This window comes from Pseudophryne corroboree, chromosome 6 (assembly GCF_028390025.1).
Source record: "Pseudophryne corroboree isolate aPseCor3 chromosome 6, aPseCor3.hap2, whole genome shotgun sequence".
Lineage (NCBI taxonomy): Eukaryota > Metazoa > Chordata > Amphibia > Anura > Myobatrachidae > Pseudophryne > Pseudophryne corroboree.
The window spans coordinates 389,112,341-389,129,695 of NC_086449.1; the positions used below are offsets into that span (position 1 = coordinate 389,112,341).

Sequence of the window (17,355 nt, forward strand, 5' to 3'; positions counted from 1 at the left end):
ACGATTGGGATCAATCAAGGTCCAGATTTCGGCCTTGTCAGTGTTCTTCCAAAAACAATTGGCCTCTCTTCCAGAGGTTCAGACCTTCGTGAAAGGGGTTCTGCACATCCAGCCTCCATTCGTGCCTCCAGTGGCACCATGGGACCTTAACGTGGTATTGCAGTTCCTTCAATCGGATTGGTTTGAGCCTCTACAAGAAATAGAGTTGAAGTTTCTCACTTGGAAAGTGGTGATGCTTTTGGCGTTGGCATCCGCAAGGCGGATGTCTGAATTGGGGGCCTTGTCCCACAAGAGTCCTTACCTGATCTTCCATGAAGATAGGGCAGAGTTGAGAACTCGTCAACATTTTCTTCCAAAGGTGGTTTCCTCTTTCCACATAAACCAACCTATTGTGGTGCCAGTTGCTACTGACACGTTCGCTGAGTCAAAGTCTCTAGATGTGGTTAGAGCTTTGAAAGTCTATGTTGCTAGAGTCTTTGTTTGTCCTGTATGATCACAACAAGATTGGCTGTCCTGCTTCCAAGCAGACTATTACACTTTGGATTAGAAATATGATTCAGCAAGCTCATACTTAGGCTGGATTGCCGTTACCGACGTCGGTAAAGGCCCACTCCACTAGGAAGGTGGGCTCATCCTGGGCGGCTGCCCGGGGGGTCTCGGCATTACAACTTTGCCGAGCAGCTACTTGGTCAGGGTCAAACACATTTGCTACAAAGTTCTACAAGTTTGACACCTTGGCCGATGAGGACCTAAAGTTTGGTCAAGCGGTGCTGCAGGGTCATCTGCACTCTCCCGCCCGTACAGGAGCTTTGGTATAAACCGCATGGTCTTGATGTCATCCCTAGCATCCTCTAAGACGTATGAGAAAATAGGATTTGGATAACCTACCGGTAAATCCTTTTCTCCTAGTCCGTAGAGGATGCTGGGCGCCCGTCCCAGTGCGTACTTTTACCTGCAGTTTTGTTATTAGAGTTACACATGTTGTGTTATCTTGGTTTCAGCATGTTGCTGCAATTGGTTCATGCCTGTTGGCGTGTGTTATGTTGAATGCCATGTGTGCGGCATGGTTGAGGGTGTGAGTTGGTAGATATCTCACCACTAATTTAAGTAAATCTTTTCCTCTGAATGTCAGTCTCCCTGGGCACAGTTCCTACAACTGAGGTCTGGAGGAGGGGCATAGAGGGAGGAGCCAGTTCACACCCAATGAAAAGTCTTTAGAGTGCCCTTGTCTCCTGCGGATCCCGTCTATACCCCATGGTCTTGATGTCATCCCCAGCATCCTCTATGGACTAGGAGAGAAGGATTTACCGGTAGGTTATCAAAATCCTATTTTTGGTGTTTTCTTCGTAGAGTGACCGGGAACCCCAATTAGCGCACCGTGTCCCCTCACATTGCTCGCTTCGCTCGCCATGCTTCGGGCAAGGTGCCTCGCTTCACTTGGCACAGATTACAGTTCCAATCGTAGTATACGTGGATTGTTAAGTATGAAAAAGTAAGAAAAATATATATATATAAAAACTCATGTCGACCTTTTGACCTGTCGACCTTCCAACCCGGTGGACCTAGTGACTGTCACCCTAAACATTGTTGACCTAGACAGTGTTGATCTTCAGACCGGATCCCCTGGCAGATAACTGTATAGTGTGTGCCCAGCCTAAGGAATAATGAGATGCTTTTTTGTAAATCAAGAAAATGTAAGGGTGTTTTTTTTACAATTTAACATTAGTTAATTTAGGGACTGCAAGGTTTTATATAAATGGCATGTAATATGTACTGTTTGTTGTTGGGTATTTTTCTTATAGAAAAGGAAGCGCAAGGAAAAAGAGGACGACTCTTTCAGCCTTTGTAGCTTTGATCTCAAGGTAAGAGAGAAGCTATGTACTGTACAACCTATTGAAATAGTGTTTTGTGTCTGATTAAATAGCCCATATACGGTACTTAATCTGTAGTGAAATTGTCCTAATGACATGTTTTGTGTGTCTTTTAATTCTTCTCCCCTTTAATCATATATAATGATTCAAGCAGACCTACAGAAATGTCCTTATATACCTAGCATCTTTACGCCATATGGAGAGGTGGTCTTCAGTTTGCCGGCTGTTGGGATCCCGGCGCACAGTATACCGGCGCCGGAATCCCGACAGCCGGCATACCAACACTTATTCTCCCTCGTGGGGGTCCACGACCCCCCTGGAGGGGGAATAAAATAGCGTGGTGCGCGTAGCGAGCCCGCAAGGGGCTCATTTGCACTCGCCACACGGACGGTATGCCGGCGGTCGGGCTCCCGGCGCCAGTATGCTGGTCGCCGGGAGCCCGGCCATATGGAGGAAGATTCTTCAGATGACTGAGATGCTTTGACACGGGTAGCGTAACATATTTTTCACTAGCTACATACACAGTCGCTCAAGATGTACGAATAGGCGACTTTTGTAACAAGCTCAATCTGCAAGTTCCTTTAAAGTGACATGGGAGAGGAATAGCTGCGGACCCTCTTTATTGGGACAACTAAGTCGCACATAGATGTAAAAGTACCTCAACCCCAGTAGACATTGTACGCTAGGAATGTAGTTCTGTTGCACATTATAGGTTTTAGTGCAAGTCTTGCAAAATGCTTGCCACGACTAATTCATAAGGACGATGGTGTGACAAGAAGGACTATTGGGTATGCCTAGAGCACAGGTGTATGATGACACACCTGTATTGCCACTTTTTCTCTGACGTCCTAAGTGGATGCTGGGACTCCGTAAGGACCATGGGGAATAGCGGCTCCGCAGGAGACTGGGCACAACTAAAAGAAAGCTTTTGGTCTAACTGGTGTGCACTGGCTCCTCCCTCTATGACCCTCCTCCAGTTAGAATCTTGTGCCCGGCTGAGCTGGATGCACACTAGGGGCTCTCCTGAGCTCCTAGAAAAGAAAGTATATTTTAGGTTTTTTATTTTCAGTGAGATCTGCTGGCAACAGACTCACTGCTACGAGGGACTAAGGAGAGAAGAAGCGAACGGTCCCGGAGCCGCGCCGCCGTCCCCCTTACAGAGCCAGAAGCATGAAGATGGTCCTGGAAATCGGCGGCAGAAGACTTCGGTCTTCAACAAAGTAGCGGACAGCACTGCAGCTGTGCGCCATTGCTCCTCATGCACACCTCACAATCCGGTCACTGATGGGTGCAGGGCGCTGGGGGGGGGGGCGCCCTGAGCAGCATTATGAATACCTTGGCTGGCAAAAAAAAATAACAATATATAGTCCCAGAGGCTATATATGTGATAAATACCCCTGCCAGAATCCATAAAAAAAGCGGGAGAAAAGTCAGCCGAAAAAGGGGCGGGGCTATCTCCCTCAGCACACTGGCACAATTTTTCCCTCACAGCTCCGCTGGAAGTATCGCTCCCTGGCTCTCCCCTTCAGTTTCAAGCTACAGAAGGGTAAAAAAGAGAGGGGGGGCACTAAATTTAGGCGCAGCAATATATATTTATAAGCAGCTATAAGGGAAAACACTCAGTTATAGTGTTAATCCCTGTGTTATATAGCGCTCTGGTGTGTGCTGGCATACTCTCTCTCTGTCTCCCCAAAGGGCTTTGTGGGGTCCTGTCCTCTGTCAGAGCATTCCCGGTGTGTGTGCGGTGTGTCAGTACGGCTGTGTCGACATGTTTGATGAGGAGGCTTATGTGGAGGCGGAGCAGATGCCGATAAATGTGATGTCACCCCCTGCGGGGCCGACACCTGAGTGGATGGTTATGTGGAAGGAATTACGTGACAGTGTCGACTCCTTACATAAAAGGGTTGACTACATACCAAATATGGGACAGCCGGCTTCTCAGCCTGTGCCTGCCCAGGCGTCTCAAAAGCCATCAGGGGCTCTAAAACGCCCGCTACCTCAGATGGCAGACACAGATGTCGACACGGATACTGACTCCAGTGTCGACGACGATGAGACTAATGTAACTTCCAATAGGGCCACACGTTACATGATTGAGGCTATGAAAAATGTGTTGCACATTTCTGATGTTACCCCAGGTACCACAAAAAAGGGTATTCTGTTTGGAGAGAAAAAACTACCAGTAGTTTTTCCTCCATCTAAGGAGTTAAATGAAGTGTGTGAAGAAGTGTGGGCTTCCCTCGATAAGAAACTAGTAAATTCTAAAAGGTTACTAATGACGTACCCTTTCCCGCCAGAGGATAGGTCACGTTGGGAAACATCCCCTAGGGTGGATAAAGCGCTCACACGCTTGTCAAAGAAGGTGGCACTACCGTCTCCGGATACGGCCGCCCTAAAGGAACCTGCTGATAGAAAGCAGGAGGCTATCCTGAAGTCTGTATATACACACACAGGTATTATACTGAGACCAGCTATTGCTTAAGCATTAATGTGCAGTGCTGCAGCTGCGTGGTCAGATTCCCTGTCGGAAAATATTGATACCCTAGACAGGGACACTATATTGCTAACCGTAGAGCATATTAAAGACGCAGTCTTATACATGAGAGATGCACAGAGGGATATTTGCCGGCTGGCATCTAAAATAAGTGCAATGTCCATTTCTGCCAGGAGAGGGTTATGGACTCGGCAGTGGACAGGTGATGCAGATTCTAAAAGGCACATGGAAGTTTTGCCTTATAAGGGTGAGGAGTTGTTCGGGGATGGTCTCTCGGACCTCGTTTCCACAGCAACAGCTGGGAAGTCTGCATTTTTACCCCATGTTCCCTCACAGCCAAAGAAAGCACCGTATTATCAGGTACAGTCCTTTTGGCCCCATAAGGGCAAGCGGGTTAAAGGCGCGTCCATTCTGCCCAGAGGTAGAGGGAAAAAGCTGCAGCATACAGCCAGTTCCCAGGAGCAAAAGTCCTCCCCCGCTTCCTCTAAGTCCATCGCATGACGCTGGGGCTCCACAGGCGGAGCCAGGTACGGTGGGGGCCCGTCTTAAAAATTTCAGCAATCAGTGGGCTCGCTTACAGGTGGATCCCTGGATCTTTCAAGTAGTATCTCAGGGGTACAAGCTGGAATTCGAGACGTCTCCCCCCCGCCGTTTCCTCAAATCTGCCTTGCCAACAACTCCCTCAGGCAGGGAGGCAGTGCTAGAGGCAATTCACAAGCTGTATTCCCAGCAGGTGATAGTCAAGGTGCCCCTACTTCAACAAGGACGGGGTTACTATTCCACAATGTTTGTGGTACCGAAACCGGACGGTTCGGTGAGACCCATTTTAAATTTGAAATCCTTGAACACATATATAAAAAAATTCAAGTTCAAGATGGAATCGCTCAGGGCGGTTATTGCAAGCCTGGACGAGGGGGATTACATGGTATCACTGGACATCAAGGATGCTTACCTGCATGTCCCTATTTACCATTCTCACCAGGAGTACCTCAGATTTGTGGTACAGGATTGTCATTACCAATTCCAGACGTTGCCGTTTGGTCTATCCACGGCTCCGAGGGTCTTTACCAAGGTAATGGCCGAAATGATGATACTCCTTCGAAAGAAGGGAGTTTTAATTATCCCGTACTTGGACGATCTCCTGATAAAGGCGAGGTCCAGGGAGCAGTTGTTAGTCGGGGTAGCACTATCTCGGGAGATGCTACAACAGCACGGCTGGATTCTAAATATTCCAAAGTCACAGCTGGTCCCTACGACACGTCTACTGTTCCTGGTGATGGTTCTGGACACAGAACAGAAAAAAGTGTTTCTCCCGGAGGAGAAGGCCAAGGAGCTGTCATCTCTAGTCAGAGGCCTCCTAAAACCAAAACAGGTGTCGGTGCATCACTGCACGCGGATCCTGGGAAAGATGGTAGCTTCCTACGAAGCAATTCCATTCAGCAGGTTCCATGCAAGAACCTTTCAGTGGGACCTGTTAGACAAGTGGTCCGGATCGCATCTTCAGATGCATCGGCTGATAACCCTGTCTCCAAGGACCAGGGTGTCTCTGCTGTGGTGACTGCAAAGTGCTCATCTTCAAGAAGGCCGCAGATTCGGCATACAGGACTGGGTCCTGGTGACTACGGATGCCAGCCTTCGAGGCTGGGGGGCAGTCACACAGGAAAGAAACTTCCAAGGACTATGGTCAAGTCAGGAGACTTCCCTACACACAAATATTCTGGAACTGAGGGCCATTTTCAATGCCCTAAGTCAGGCAAAACCCCTGCTTCAAAACCAGCCGGTACTGATCCAGTCAGACAACATCACGGCAGTCGCCCATGTAAACCGACAGGGCGGCACGATAAGCAAGACGGCGATGGCAGAAGCCACAAGGATTCTCCGATGGGCGGAAAATCACGTGTTAGCACTGTCAGCAGTGTTTATTCCGGGAGTGGACAACTGGGAAGACTATGGGCCTAAAATTGGGTTCCATTAAGGTCCAGATTTCGGCTCTCGATTTTCTTCCAGAGAGAAATGGCTTCACTACCTGAAGTTCAGACTTTTGTTAAGGGAGTGCTGCATATTCAGCCCCCTTTTGTGCCTCCAGTGGCACCTTGGGATCTCAACGTGGTGTTGGATTTCCTAAAGTCACATTGGTTTGAGCCACTTAAGACCGTGGAATTGAAATATCTCACGTGGAAAGTGGTCATGTTGTTGGCCTTGGCTTCGGCCAGGCGTGTATCAGAATTGGCGGCTTTGTCATGTAAAAGCCCTTATCTGATTTTCCATATGGATAGGGCAGAATTGAGGACTCGTCCCCAATTTCTCCCTAAGGTGGTATCAGCCTTTCATCTGAACCAACCTATCGTGGTGCCTGCGGCTACTAAAGACTTGGAGGCTTCCACGTTGTTGGACGTAGTCAGGGATCTGTAAATTTATGTTTCCAGGACAGCTGGAGTCAGAAAGACTGACTCGCTATTCATCCTGTATGCCCCCCACAAGTTGGGTGCACCTGCTTCAAAGCAGACTATTGCTCGCTGGATCTGTAGTACGATTCAGCTTGCACATTCTGCGGCTGGACTGCCGCATCCTAAATCGGTGAAAGCCCATTCCACGAGGAAGGTGGGCTCTTCTTGGGCGGCTGCCCGAGGGGTCTCGGCTCTTCAACTTTGCCGAGCAGCTACTTGGTCGGGGTCAAACACTTTTGCAAAACTCTACATGTTTGATACCCTGGCTGAGGAGGACCTAGAGTTTGCCCATTCGGTGCTGCAGAGTCATCCGCACTCTCCCGCCCGTTTGGGAGCTTTGGTATAATCCCCATGGTCCTTACGGAGTCCCAGCATCCACTTAGGACGTCAGAGAAAATAAGAATTTACTCACCGGTAATTCTATTTCTCGTAGTCCGTAGTGGATGCTGGGCGCCCATCCCAAGTGCGGATTGTCTGCAATACTTGTATATAGTTATTGTTTAACTAAAGGGTTATTGTTAAGCCATCTGTTGAGAGGCTCTGTTATGTTCATACTGTTAACTGGGTATAGTATCACGAGTTATACGGTGTGATTGGTGTGGCTGGTATGAGTCTTACCCGGGATTCAAAATCCTTCCTTATTGTGTCAGCTCTTCCGGGCACAGTATCCTAACTGAGGTCTGGAGGAGGGTCATAGAGGGAGGAGCCAGTGCACACCAGTTAGACCAAAAGCTTTCTTTTAGTTGTGCCCAGTCTCCTGCGGAGCCGATATTCCCCATGGTCCTTACGGAGTCCCAGCATCCACTACGGACTACGAGAAATAGAATTACCGGTGAGTAAATTCTTATTTTTTGCTTGTGACTTGTCACCTCATGTGCACTGCGACTGTATTAAATCCTTTAGGAGAGTTGTATATTACAGCTTGTCAGCATAGAGACCTTGGGGGTGTGTGTGTGTGTCCAATCGCAGTACTGGTAGCTGCACAGAAATGGAAGTCACCAATGGCTGCTTTAATATTGGTGGCTTATGATACTTTCTCTTACGTCCTAGAGGATGCTGGGGACTCTGTAAGGACCATGGGGGCTCCACAGGAGACATGGGCACTACAAAGAACTTTAGAATGGGTGTGCACTGGCTCCTCCCTCTATGCCCCTCCTCCAGACCTCAGTTAGATCCTGTGCCCAGAGGAGACGGGGTGCATTACAGGGAGCTCTCCTGAGTTTCTCTGAAAAAAGAATTTTGTTAGGTTTTTTGTTTTCAGGGAGCACTGCTGGCAACAGGCTCCCTGCATCGAGGGGCTGAGGAGAGAGTAGCAGACCTACTTGATAGGCTCTGCTGCTTAGGCTACTGGACACCATTGGCTCCAGAGGGAGTCGGAAAGCAGGTCTCCCCTCGCCGTTCGTCCCGGAGCCGCGCCGCCGTCATCCTCACAGAGCCGGAAGATAGAAGCCGGGTGAGTATAAGAAGAAAGAAGACTTCAAAGGCGGCAGAAGACTTCAAATCTTCTCTGAGGTAACGCGCAGCGGTAACGCTGCGCTCCATTGCTCCCACACACAACACACACGGCAGGCACTGATGGGTGCAGGGCGCAGGGAGGGCGCCCTGGGCAGCAATTTTAAACCTCTAGGACTGGCTAAAATTAATATATAGGCTCCGAGGGCTGTATATAGTAAATACCCTGCCAGTATTTAAAAAATCGAGCGGGACCGAAGCCCACCGCTGAGGGGGCGGAGCTTGATCCCTCAGCACTATCCAGCGCCATTTTCTCCACAGACTCTGCAGAGAAGCTTTCTCCCCGGACTCTCCCCCGCTGAACACAGTGACACAGGGCAGAAAAGAGGGGGGGGGGGGGCACTTGTAAGGCGCAGTGGGTGTATTATATGCACATAATTATATAAAAGCGCTGTTTATCTGGGAATTGGTTTTTCCAGTGTCAGTTGGCGCTGGGTGTGTGCTGGCATACTCTCTCTCTGTCTCTCCAAGGGGCCTTATTAGGGTTCTCTCTCCATATAAATATCCCTGGGTGGGTGTCGGTACGAGTGTGTCCGCATGTGTGAAGCGGAAGGCTGTTCTAAGGAGGAGGTCGAGCAGATGATTGTGGTGTCTCCGTCGGCAACGCCGACACCTGATTGGTTGGACATGTGGAATGTTTTAAATGCAAATGTGACATTATTACATAAAAGGTTGGACAAAGCAGAGTCCAGGGAAAAAGCAGGGAGTCAATCCATGGCTTTGACTGTGTCACAGGGCCCTTCAGGGTCTCAAAAACGTCCCCTATCCCAAATAGCAGACACCGATATCGACACGGATTCTGACTCCAGTGTCGACTACGATGATGCAAGGTTACACCCAAGGGTGGCAAAAAGTATTCATTATATGATTATTGCAATAAAAGATGTTTTGCATATCACAGATGACCCCTCTGTTCCTGACACGAGGGTACACATGTTTAAGGAAAAGAAACCTGAGGTGACATTTCCCCCATCTCATGAGCTGAACGCATTATTTGAAAAAGCTTAGGAATCTCCTGACAAAAAAACTGCAGATTCCCAAGAGGATTCTTATGGCGTATCCTTTCACTGTACAGGACAGGGTACGGTGGGAATCCTCCCCCAGGGTAGACAAGGCTTTGACGCGCTTATCCAAGAAGGTGGCGCTACCGTCTCCAGACACGGCAGCCCTCAAGGATCCTGCTGATCGCAGACAGGAAACGACTTTAAAATCAATTTATACACATACGGGTGCTTTGCTCAGACCGGCAATAGCATCGGCTTGGGTTTGTAGCGCGGTAGCAGCTTGGACAGATATCTTGTCAGCTGATATTGATACCCTAGATAGGGATGCCATTTTATTGACCTTAGGTCACATCAAAGATGCAGTCTTATATATGAGGGACGCTCAGACAGACGTCGGCCTACTAGGTTCAAGGTCCAACGCCATGGTGATTTCTGCTAGGCGAGCACTGTGGACCCGCCAGTGGACGGGTGATGCCGACTCAAAAAGGCATATGGAAGTTTTACCATACAAGGGTGAGGTTTTATTTGGGGAAGGTCTCGCGGACCTGGTTTCCACAGCTACCGCGGATAAATCTACCTTTTTGCCTTATGTTCCCCCACAGCAAAAGAAAACGCCACAGTATCAGATGCAGTCCTTTCGGTCGCATAAGTCCAGAAGAGGTTGGGGCTCTTCCTTCCTCGCCAGAGGTAAGGGTAATGGGAAAAGAATGCCTGCTACGGCCAGTTCCCAGGAACAGAAGTCCTCCCCGGCTTCTACTAAATCCACCGCATGACGCTAGGGCTCCACTGAGAGAGTCCGCTCTGGTGGGGGCACGTCTTCGACTCTTCAGCCACGTCTGGGTTCAGTCGGACGTGGATCCTTGGGTGATGGAAATTGTATCCCAAGGCTACAAGCTGGAATTCGAAGAAGTGCCTCCCCGCCGATTCTTCAAATCGGCTTTACCAACGTCTCCCCCAGAGAGGGAGATAGTTTTAGCTGCAGTTCAAAAGCTGTGTCTACAGCAAGTGATTATCAAGGTTCCCTTAATACAACAGGGAAAAGGGTTTTGTTCAACCCTATTTGTGGTCCCGAAACCAGATGGCTCGGTCAGACCCATTCTAAACTTAAAATCCCTGAACCTGTACTTAAAAAGGTTCAAGTTCAAGATGGAATCGCTCAGAGCAGTGATCTCCAGCCTGGAAGGGGGGGGGATTTTATGGTGTCACTAGACATAAAGGATGCATACCTTCATGTCCCCATTTATCCTCCTCATCAGGCGTACCTGAGATTCGCTGTACAGGACTGTCATTACCAATTTCAGACATTGTCGTTTGGGCTTTCCACGGCCCCGAGGGTTTTCACCAAGGTAATGGTGGAAATGATGGTACTCCTGCGCAGGCAAGGAGTCACAATTATCCCGTACTTGGACGATCTCCTGATAAAAGCGAGATCAAAGGAACAGTTGCAGAAAAGCGTGTCGCTCTCCCTGAGAGTGCTGCAGCAACATGGCTGGATCCTAAATCTACCAAAGTCACAGTTGGTTCCAACATCTCGGCTGTCTTTCTTAGGCATGATTCTGGACACAGAACAAAAGAGGGTTTTTCTCCCGATGTAAAAAGCCCAGGAATTCCAGAACATGGTCAGAGACCTGTTAAAACCAAAAAGAGTGTCCGTCCATCAATGCACTCGAATACTGGGGAAAATGGTAGTTACCTACGAGGCCATCCCCTTCGGCAGGTTTCATGCGATGACTTTTCAGTGAGACCTTCTGGACCAGTGGTCCGGGTCCCACCTTCAAATACATCAGAAAACAACCCTGTCCCCCAGGGCCAGGGTGTCTCCTGTGGTGGCTGCAGAGTGCTCACCTAGAAGGTCGCAGGTTCGGCATTCAGGACTGGGTTCTGGTGACCACGGACGCGAGCCTTCGAGGATGGGGAGCAGGCACACAAGGAAGGAATTTTCAGGGACTGTGGTCAAGTCAGGAGGCTTGTCTACACATCAACATACTGGAATTAAGGGCCATATACAACGGCCTACGACAAGCGGAGAATCTTCTTCGCGACCTACCGGTTCTGATTCAATCAGACAACGTCACAGCAGTGGCTCATGTAAACCGCCAAGGCGGGACAAGGAGCAGAGTGGCAATGGCGGAAGCCACCAGGATTCTGCGCTGGGCAGAAAATCACGTAAGCGCTCGGTCAGCGGTATTCATTCCGGGAGTGGACAACTGGGAAGCAGACTTCCTCAGCAGACACGATCTCCATCCAGGAGAGTGGGGACTTCATCAAGAAGTCTTTGCAGAAAGAACAAGTCTTTGGGGAGTTCCTCAAATAGACATGATGGCATCACGCCTCAACAAGAAGCTTCAGAGGTATTGTGCCAGGTCAAGGGACCCTCAAGTAGTAGCGGTGGACGCCCTGGTGACACCATGGGTGTTTCAGTCGGTCTATGTGTTCCCTCCTCTTCCTCTCATCTAAAAAATATTGAGAATCATAAGACGCAAAAGAGTACGGACAATACTCATTGTTCCAGATTGGCCTCGAAGGGCCTGGTATTTAGATCTTCAGGAGATACTCACAGAAGATCCGTGGCCTCTTCCTCTCAGGGAGGACCTGTGGCAGCAGGGACCCTGCGTGTTCCAAGACTTACCGCGGTTACGTTTTACGGCATGGCGGTTGAACACCGAAACCTAGCGTGGAAGGGTATTCCGGAAGAAGTCATCCCTACTCTGATAAAGGCTAGGAAGGAAGTGACAGCGAAACATTATCACCGTATCTGGAGGAAGTATGTATCTTGATGTGAAGCCAAGAATGCTCCTACGGAAGATTTCCACTTGGGCCGTTTTCTCCTGTCTGTAGAAAGTGGAGTGGATATGGGCCTAAAGCTAGGCTCCATTAAGGTACAGATTTCGGCCCTATCAATATTCTTCCAGAAGGAATTGGCTTCTCTCCCAGAAGTCCAAACTTTTGTGAAGGGAGTGCTACACATCCAGCCTCCTTTTGTGCCCCCAGTGGCACCATGGGACCTTAACGTGGTGTTACAGTTCCTAAAATCTCACTGTTTTGAACCTCTTCAAACAGTTGAATTAAAGTTTCTCACTTGGAAAGTGGTCATGTTGTTGGCCTTGGCATCTGCAAGGCGGGTGTCTGAATTGGCGGCCTTGTCTCACAAGAGCCCCTATCTCATTTTCCATGAGGATAGAGCAGAGTTGAGGACTCGTCCTCAATTTTTGCCTAAGGTGGTGTCATCGTTTCATATGAACCAACCGATTGTGGTGCCTGTGGCTACGGGAGACTTGGAGGATTCCAAATCCCTTGATGTAGTCAAGGCCTAAAAATTTTAGTAGCCAGGACAGCTCGGGTTAAGAAAACAGAGGCACTGTTTGTCCTGTATGCAGCCAACAAGGTTGGCACTCCTGCTTCTAAGCAGACTATTGCTCGCTGGATCTGTAACACAATTCAACAGGCTCATTCTACGGCTGGATTGCCGTTACGAAATTCAGTAAAGGCCCATTCCACTAGGAAGGTGGGCTCTTCTTGGGCGGCTGCCCGAGGCGTCTCGGCCTTACAGCTTTGCCGAGAGGCTACTTGGTCGGGTTCAAACACTTTTGCAAAACTCTACATGTTTGATACCCTGGCTGAGGAGGACCTCATGTTTGCTCAATCGGTGCTGCAGAGTCATCCGCACTCTCCCGCCCGGTTTGGAGCTTTGGTATAATCCCCATGGTCCTTACGGAGTCCCCAGCATCCTCTAGGACGTAAGTGAAAATAAGATTTTAAACCTACCGGTAAATCTTTTTCTCCTAGTCCGTAGAGGATGCTGGGCGCCCGTCCCAGTGCGGACATATTTCTGCAAGACTTGTATATAGTTATTGCTTACATAAGGGTTATGTTACAGTTAAGATCAGTTGTTGGCTGATACTGTTTTGTTCATACTGTTAACTGGTTGCGTATATTCCAGGTTATACGGTGTGGATGGTGTGGGCTGGTATAAATCTTGCCCTTGGATTAACAAAAATCCTTTCCTCGTACTGTCCGTCTCCTCTGGGCACAGTTTCTCTAACTGAGGTCTGGAGGAGGGGCATAGAGGGAGGAGCCAGTGCACACCCATTCTGAAGTTCTTTGTAGTGCCCATGTCTCCTGCGGAGCCCGTCTATACCCCATGGTCCTTACGGAGTCCCCAGCATCCTCTACGGACTAGGAGAAAAAGATTTACCGGTAGGTTTAAAATCTATTTTTGCTTTACGATAGCTACACACACTTTCTCCACCAGCAGCTACAATTATTCTCTACTTTATGTATCAGTTGTTTTCCACATATCTTAGGCTGGGAACACACCTAACACATTGGCAGACATGCCGTTGCGCCAGCCGATCCATGTAAGTATACACACTTATTGATTGGCTGCCCTATGTGTCGGTCAGGACACCCAGCTTGGTGGGCACTTGAATTTGCTCTTCCCAGCTGTGACATTAGCCCCCTGCAGCAAGTGTACACACAGCCAGATGCACCAATATATCTGAAGATATATCTACTGTGCTGTACTACAGATGCAATGTCTCTGAACGTTAACGTTCAGAAATATTTTGGGTACACACCTGCCGTCGGGCTCATGATATATATATATCGAACGTTCATATGAATGCTAATGTATTGCCTAGTGTGTATCCTGCTTTAGATCGCCTCGGTGTCCAGCACTCATAACATAGTGAGATATTGCAGCAGATCATTTAGGCTGGGTACACACTTGCCGATGTGCACCTGATATATTGTCCGAAACAGCGGATCGGATGATATATCATATACATCGGCAAGTGTGTACACCCTATATCGGTAACGATTCACGCTTCCGCGAGTCATTAACGTACTATATCTTACGTTTTCAACTTGAAATCTAAAGATATTGTACGAGACGGCATGCATGACTGTGAAATCTATAGGGTGGGGCTGAGCAATATGTAAGCAAGTATATTTGGAAGATGACTGGTATGTAGTCAAAGTGGGGGAATACTATTGTTTCATGGGTGCCCAGAGCTATTTAGTTGTTGCTGCGGCCACCCATTATTTCTACTCACACCACCATGAGGTAGTGAGCACAAATGTATGAAAGTCTGGCTTTTTGCGCACATTTTAGAAGTGCGCTCAATAGTTTAGGCTGGTTTAGTCACTTTACGCATCTTAACCCTGTCTATTTTGGGTTCAACATGAGCAAAAGCAATGGGTGCCCAGTGACTCTCACCTGCTGGTACAATCAATTGAATATTGCCTTATCTGATATGATTGGAGACCGGGCGCAAAAACAATTAAGTTCTCCCTGTTATGTCAACATTAACAATGTCGACAGTCCATGTTTGGGTTGGGATATGAATAGGGTAGGATTGGGGCTTAAATTAGCTAAAAATGCTGTCCCGTCTGACATAATGTCCATGGGGACGTTCTCAATGTCAACATTTTGCACGACACCTAATGGCTGTAATTGGTCACGATCTCAATTTCTGACCACACTAAGCGCCTTCAATGATGCCAGGAACTAAGTTTTAAACCATTTATTTTATATGCAACAAATATTCACTTTTATGCATCAATTAAACTTTTCTAATATAGCTGAAATAACTTTGTTTTGGGAGGAGTTTTATTGAAATGCAGTTATGTAAATCTGCTTGGGTGCATATGATTGCGTACACTTTCTTGGGCATGTGGATAGTGATGCATAATGTGTTATGCCAACATATGACTCTCTAGATATACACAAGGTAGGCTGTGCTATTCAAATGTCTGTGTAAGTATCCGGTAGCTGTTAAAGGAGATGGGGAAACTCCATTTCCTTTAAAGGCTAAACCATGGAAATAAATACAGGGGAATTATATCAAGAAGAATTGGATCTCCATTGCAATTATTGTGAATATTGGGCCTTATTCAGGTTTGTTGGTAAACCAAAAAAGCACACTAAAGGGCAAAACCATGTAGCACTGCAGGTGTTGCATATATAACGTGCAGAGAGAGTTAGATTTGGGTGGGTTATGTTCTAACTGAAATCTAAATTGCAGTGTAAAAATAAAGCAGCCAGTATTTACCCTGCACAGAAACAATATAATTCACCCAAATCTAACTCTCTCTGCACGTGTTGTATCTTCCCCATTTACAGTGCAACCATGGTTTTGCCCATTAGTGTGCCTTTTTTTTTTGTTTGCTAACAAACCTGAACAAACCCCCATAGTCACTAAATATACTTTCCTAAACAAAGCTATTTTTACCTCCATACTCACCACCTTGTATAATGAACTGCTTCACTGAGTAATATGCTCTATTGAAGATCTGGTGTGGAGAGATCTCCTCATCTCTGGCTGGATAAGCAATGCAGGAACTCCTCCTAAAAGTGTCCCAATGAGGGAGACTAGTGAAGTGTCTGTCAGCTGACGTTCCAACCTTTGGTAGCTCAAGTCCAGTAATCCGCATGGGATCGATTTCTTCTGATCCATTAATTTCCCCTGACACCGCATGCGTCGTCATGATACCGGAGTAATTGAGAAGTAATTCTTTATACAGGTTGAGTATCCCTTATCCAAAATGCTTGGGACCAGAGAAATTTTGGATATAGGATTTTTCCGTATTTTGGAATAATTGCATACCATAATGAGATATCATGGTGATGGGACCCAAGTCTAAGCACAGAATGCATTTATGTTACATCTACACCTTATACGCACAGCCTGAAAGTAATTTTAGCCAATATTTTTTATAACTTTGTGCATTAAACAAAGTGTGTGTACATTCACACAATTCATTTATGTTTCATATACACCTTATACACACAGCCTGAAGGTCATTTAATACAATATTTTTAATAACATTGTGTATTAAACAAAGTTTGTGTACATTGAGCCATCAAAAAACAAAGGTTTCACTATCTCACACTCACTCAAAAAGGTCCGTATTTCGGAATATTCCGTATTTCGGAATATTTGGATATGGGATACTCAACCTGTACTGGGTGAGTAGAACGAAGGGAGATGTACCCCTGAATATGCTGTATAAGCATTGGCACACAATTATTGAAGCAGATACATAGGCATTGACTATTCATGCTACAGCAATACAAGAATTATCACCTGGATTGAATGTTCTGTTTCATGTTTTGTCCTTTTGTATACTGGTATTCGGGTGGTAATAGCTTTTGTTTAGGAAAGTATTTTAATAACCATATCTGCAATAATTGCAGTTCAGATCCGCCTTCTCTACAATGCTTTGTGCTGCAATAAATATAATTAAAATATTTGAAGTTTTGATGTGTCTTTTGTTGTGGTAAGCACTAGGAGTTGACTCTCTCTATTTTCATAGTACTATCAGTGCCTAGGCCCGATGTGCTCACATTCAGATAAACACTCTATGGTTATTCTTTTATGTACACATTGTAGGGAAAATAGATTGTAAGCTCCTCTGGGCTAGGGATTGATTTAAATGATCAACTACTCACTGTAAGGCACTGCTGAATATTGTTCATGGTTGTTGCGTTGGGACATTAGGCTGTGTTTGATGGATTGATTTGGCACCAGCATGATTGACATGTTGCATGATAGTCATTTTGGTGTTTTCAGACTGAAGCACTGCCTGATAGGACATGGCTATAATCGGCAAGAGGTTATAGAGAATCTAATCTTTTCAGTTTGTATCATTTTTTTAAAATAGTGATGTGGACATGGAATGTAGTTTAATGACATGTTTAATGTAGTTTATGGGAAGCCTTATACGGGACCATATGTTAATTCGGTTTCTGTTTGCAGAGGTTTGACAATACAACATGTACTAAAAAGATGCCTACTGCTGTTTATGAATTCATGTTTCTATCAAACATGATTGTTTCAGGAGCAAAAAGTGATTGTTACTGCAACTCTTCTTTAAAAGTGACTCAGCTCCATGTTTACTTATTTCAGGTACTACCCTTGTTTTGTAGCAACAATATCCAAAACACAGCGGAGATAACGCTAAGGGAAGTCTCACATGCCTTCGATTTAGCAATTCATGCAATATATCAGTGATGGCTAACCTTG

The 17,355-nt window shown here is 46.9% G+C and overlaps 1 protein-coding gene across 2 annotated transcripts in view; it reads left to right on the forward strand.

Annotated features, from left to right (window-relative positions):
* NET1 (neuroepithelial cell transforming 1) overlaps window positions 1-17,355 on the forward strand; it is a 183,215-nt gene that overhangs the window by 139,164 nt on the left and 26,696 nt on the right. Inside the window, exon 3 of one of the 2 annotated variants that reach the window (XM_063926774.1) lies at window positions 1,803-1,862. The exons of the other annotated variant lie outside the window; for it this stretch is intronic. Coding sequence (XP_063782844.1) covers window positions 1,803-1,862 — 60 coding nt within the window. The remainder of the gene's footprint in view (window positions 1-1,802; window positions 1,863-17,355) is intronic. 2 annotated transcript variants of the gene reach the window in all.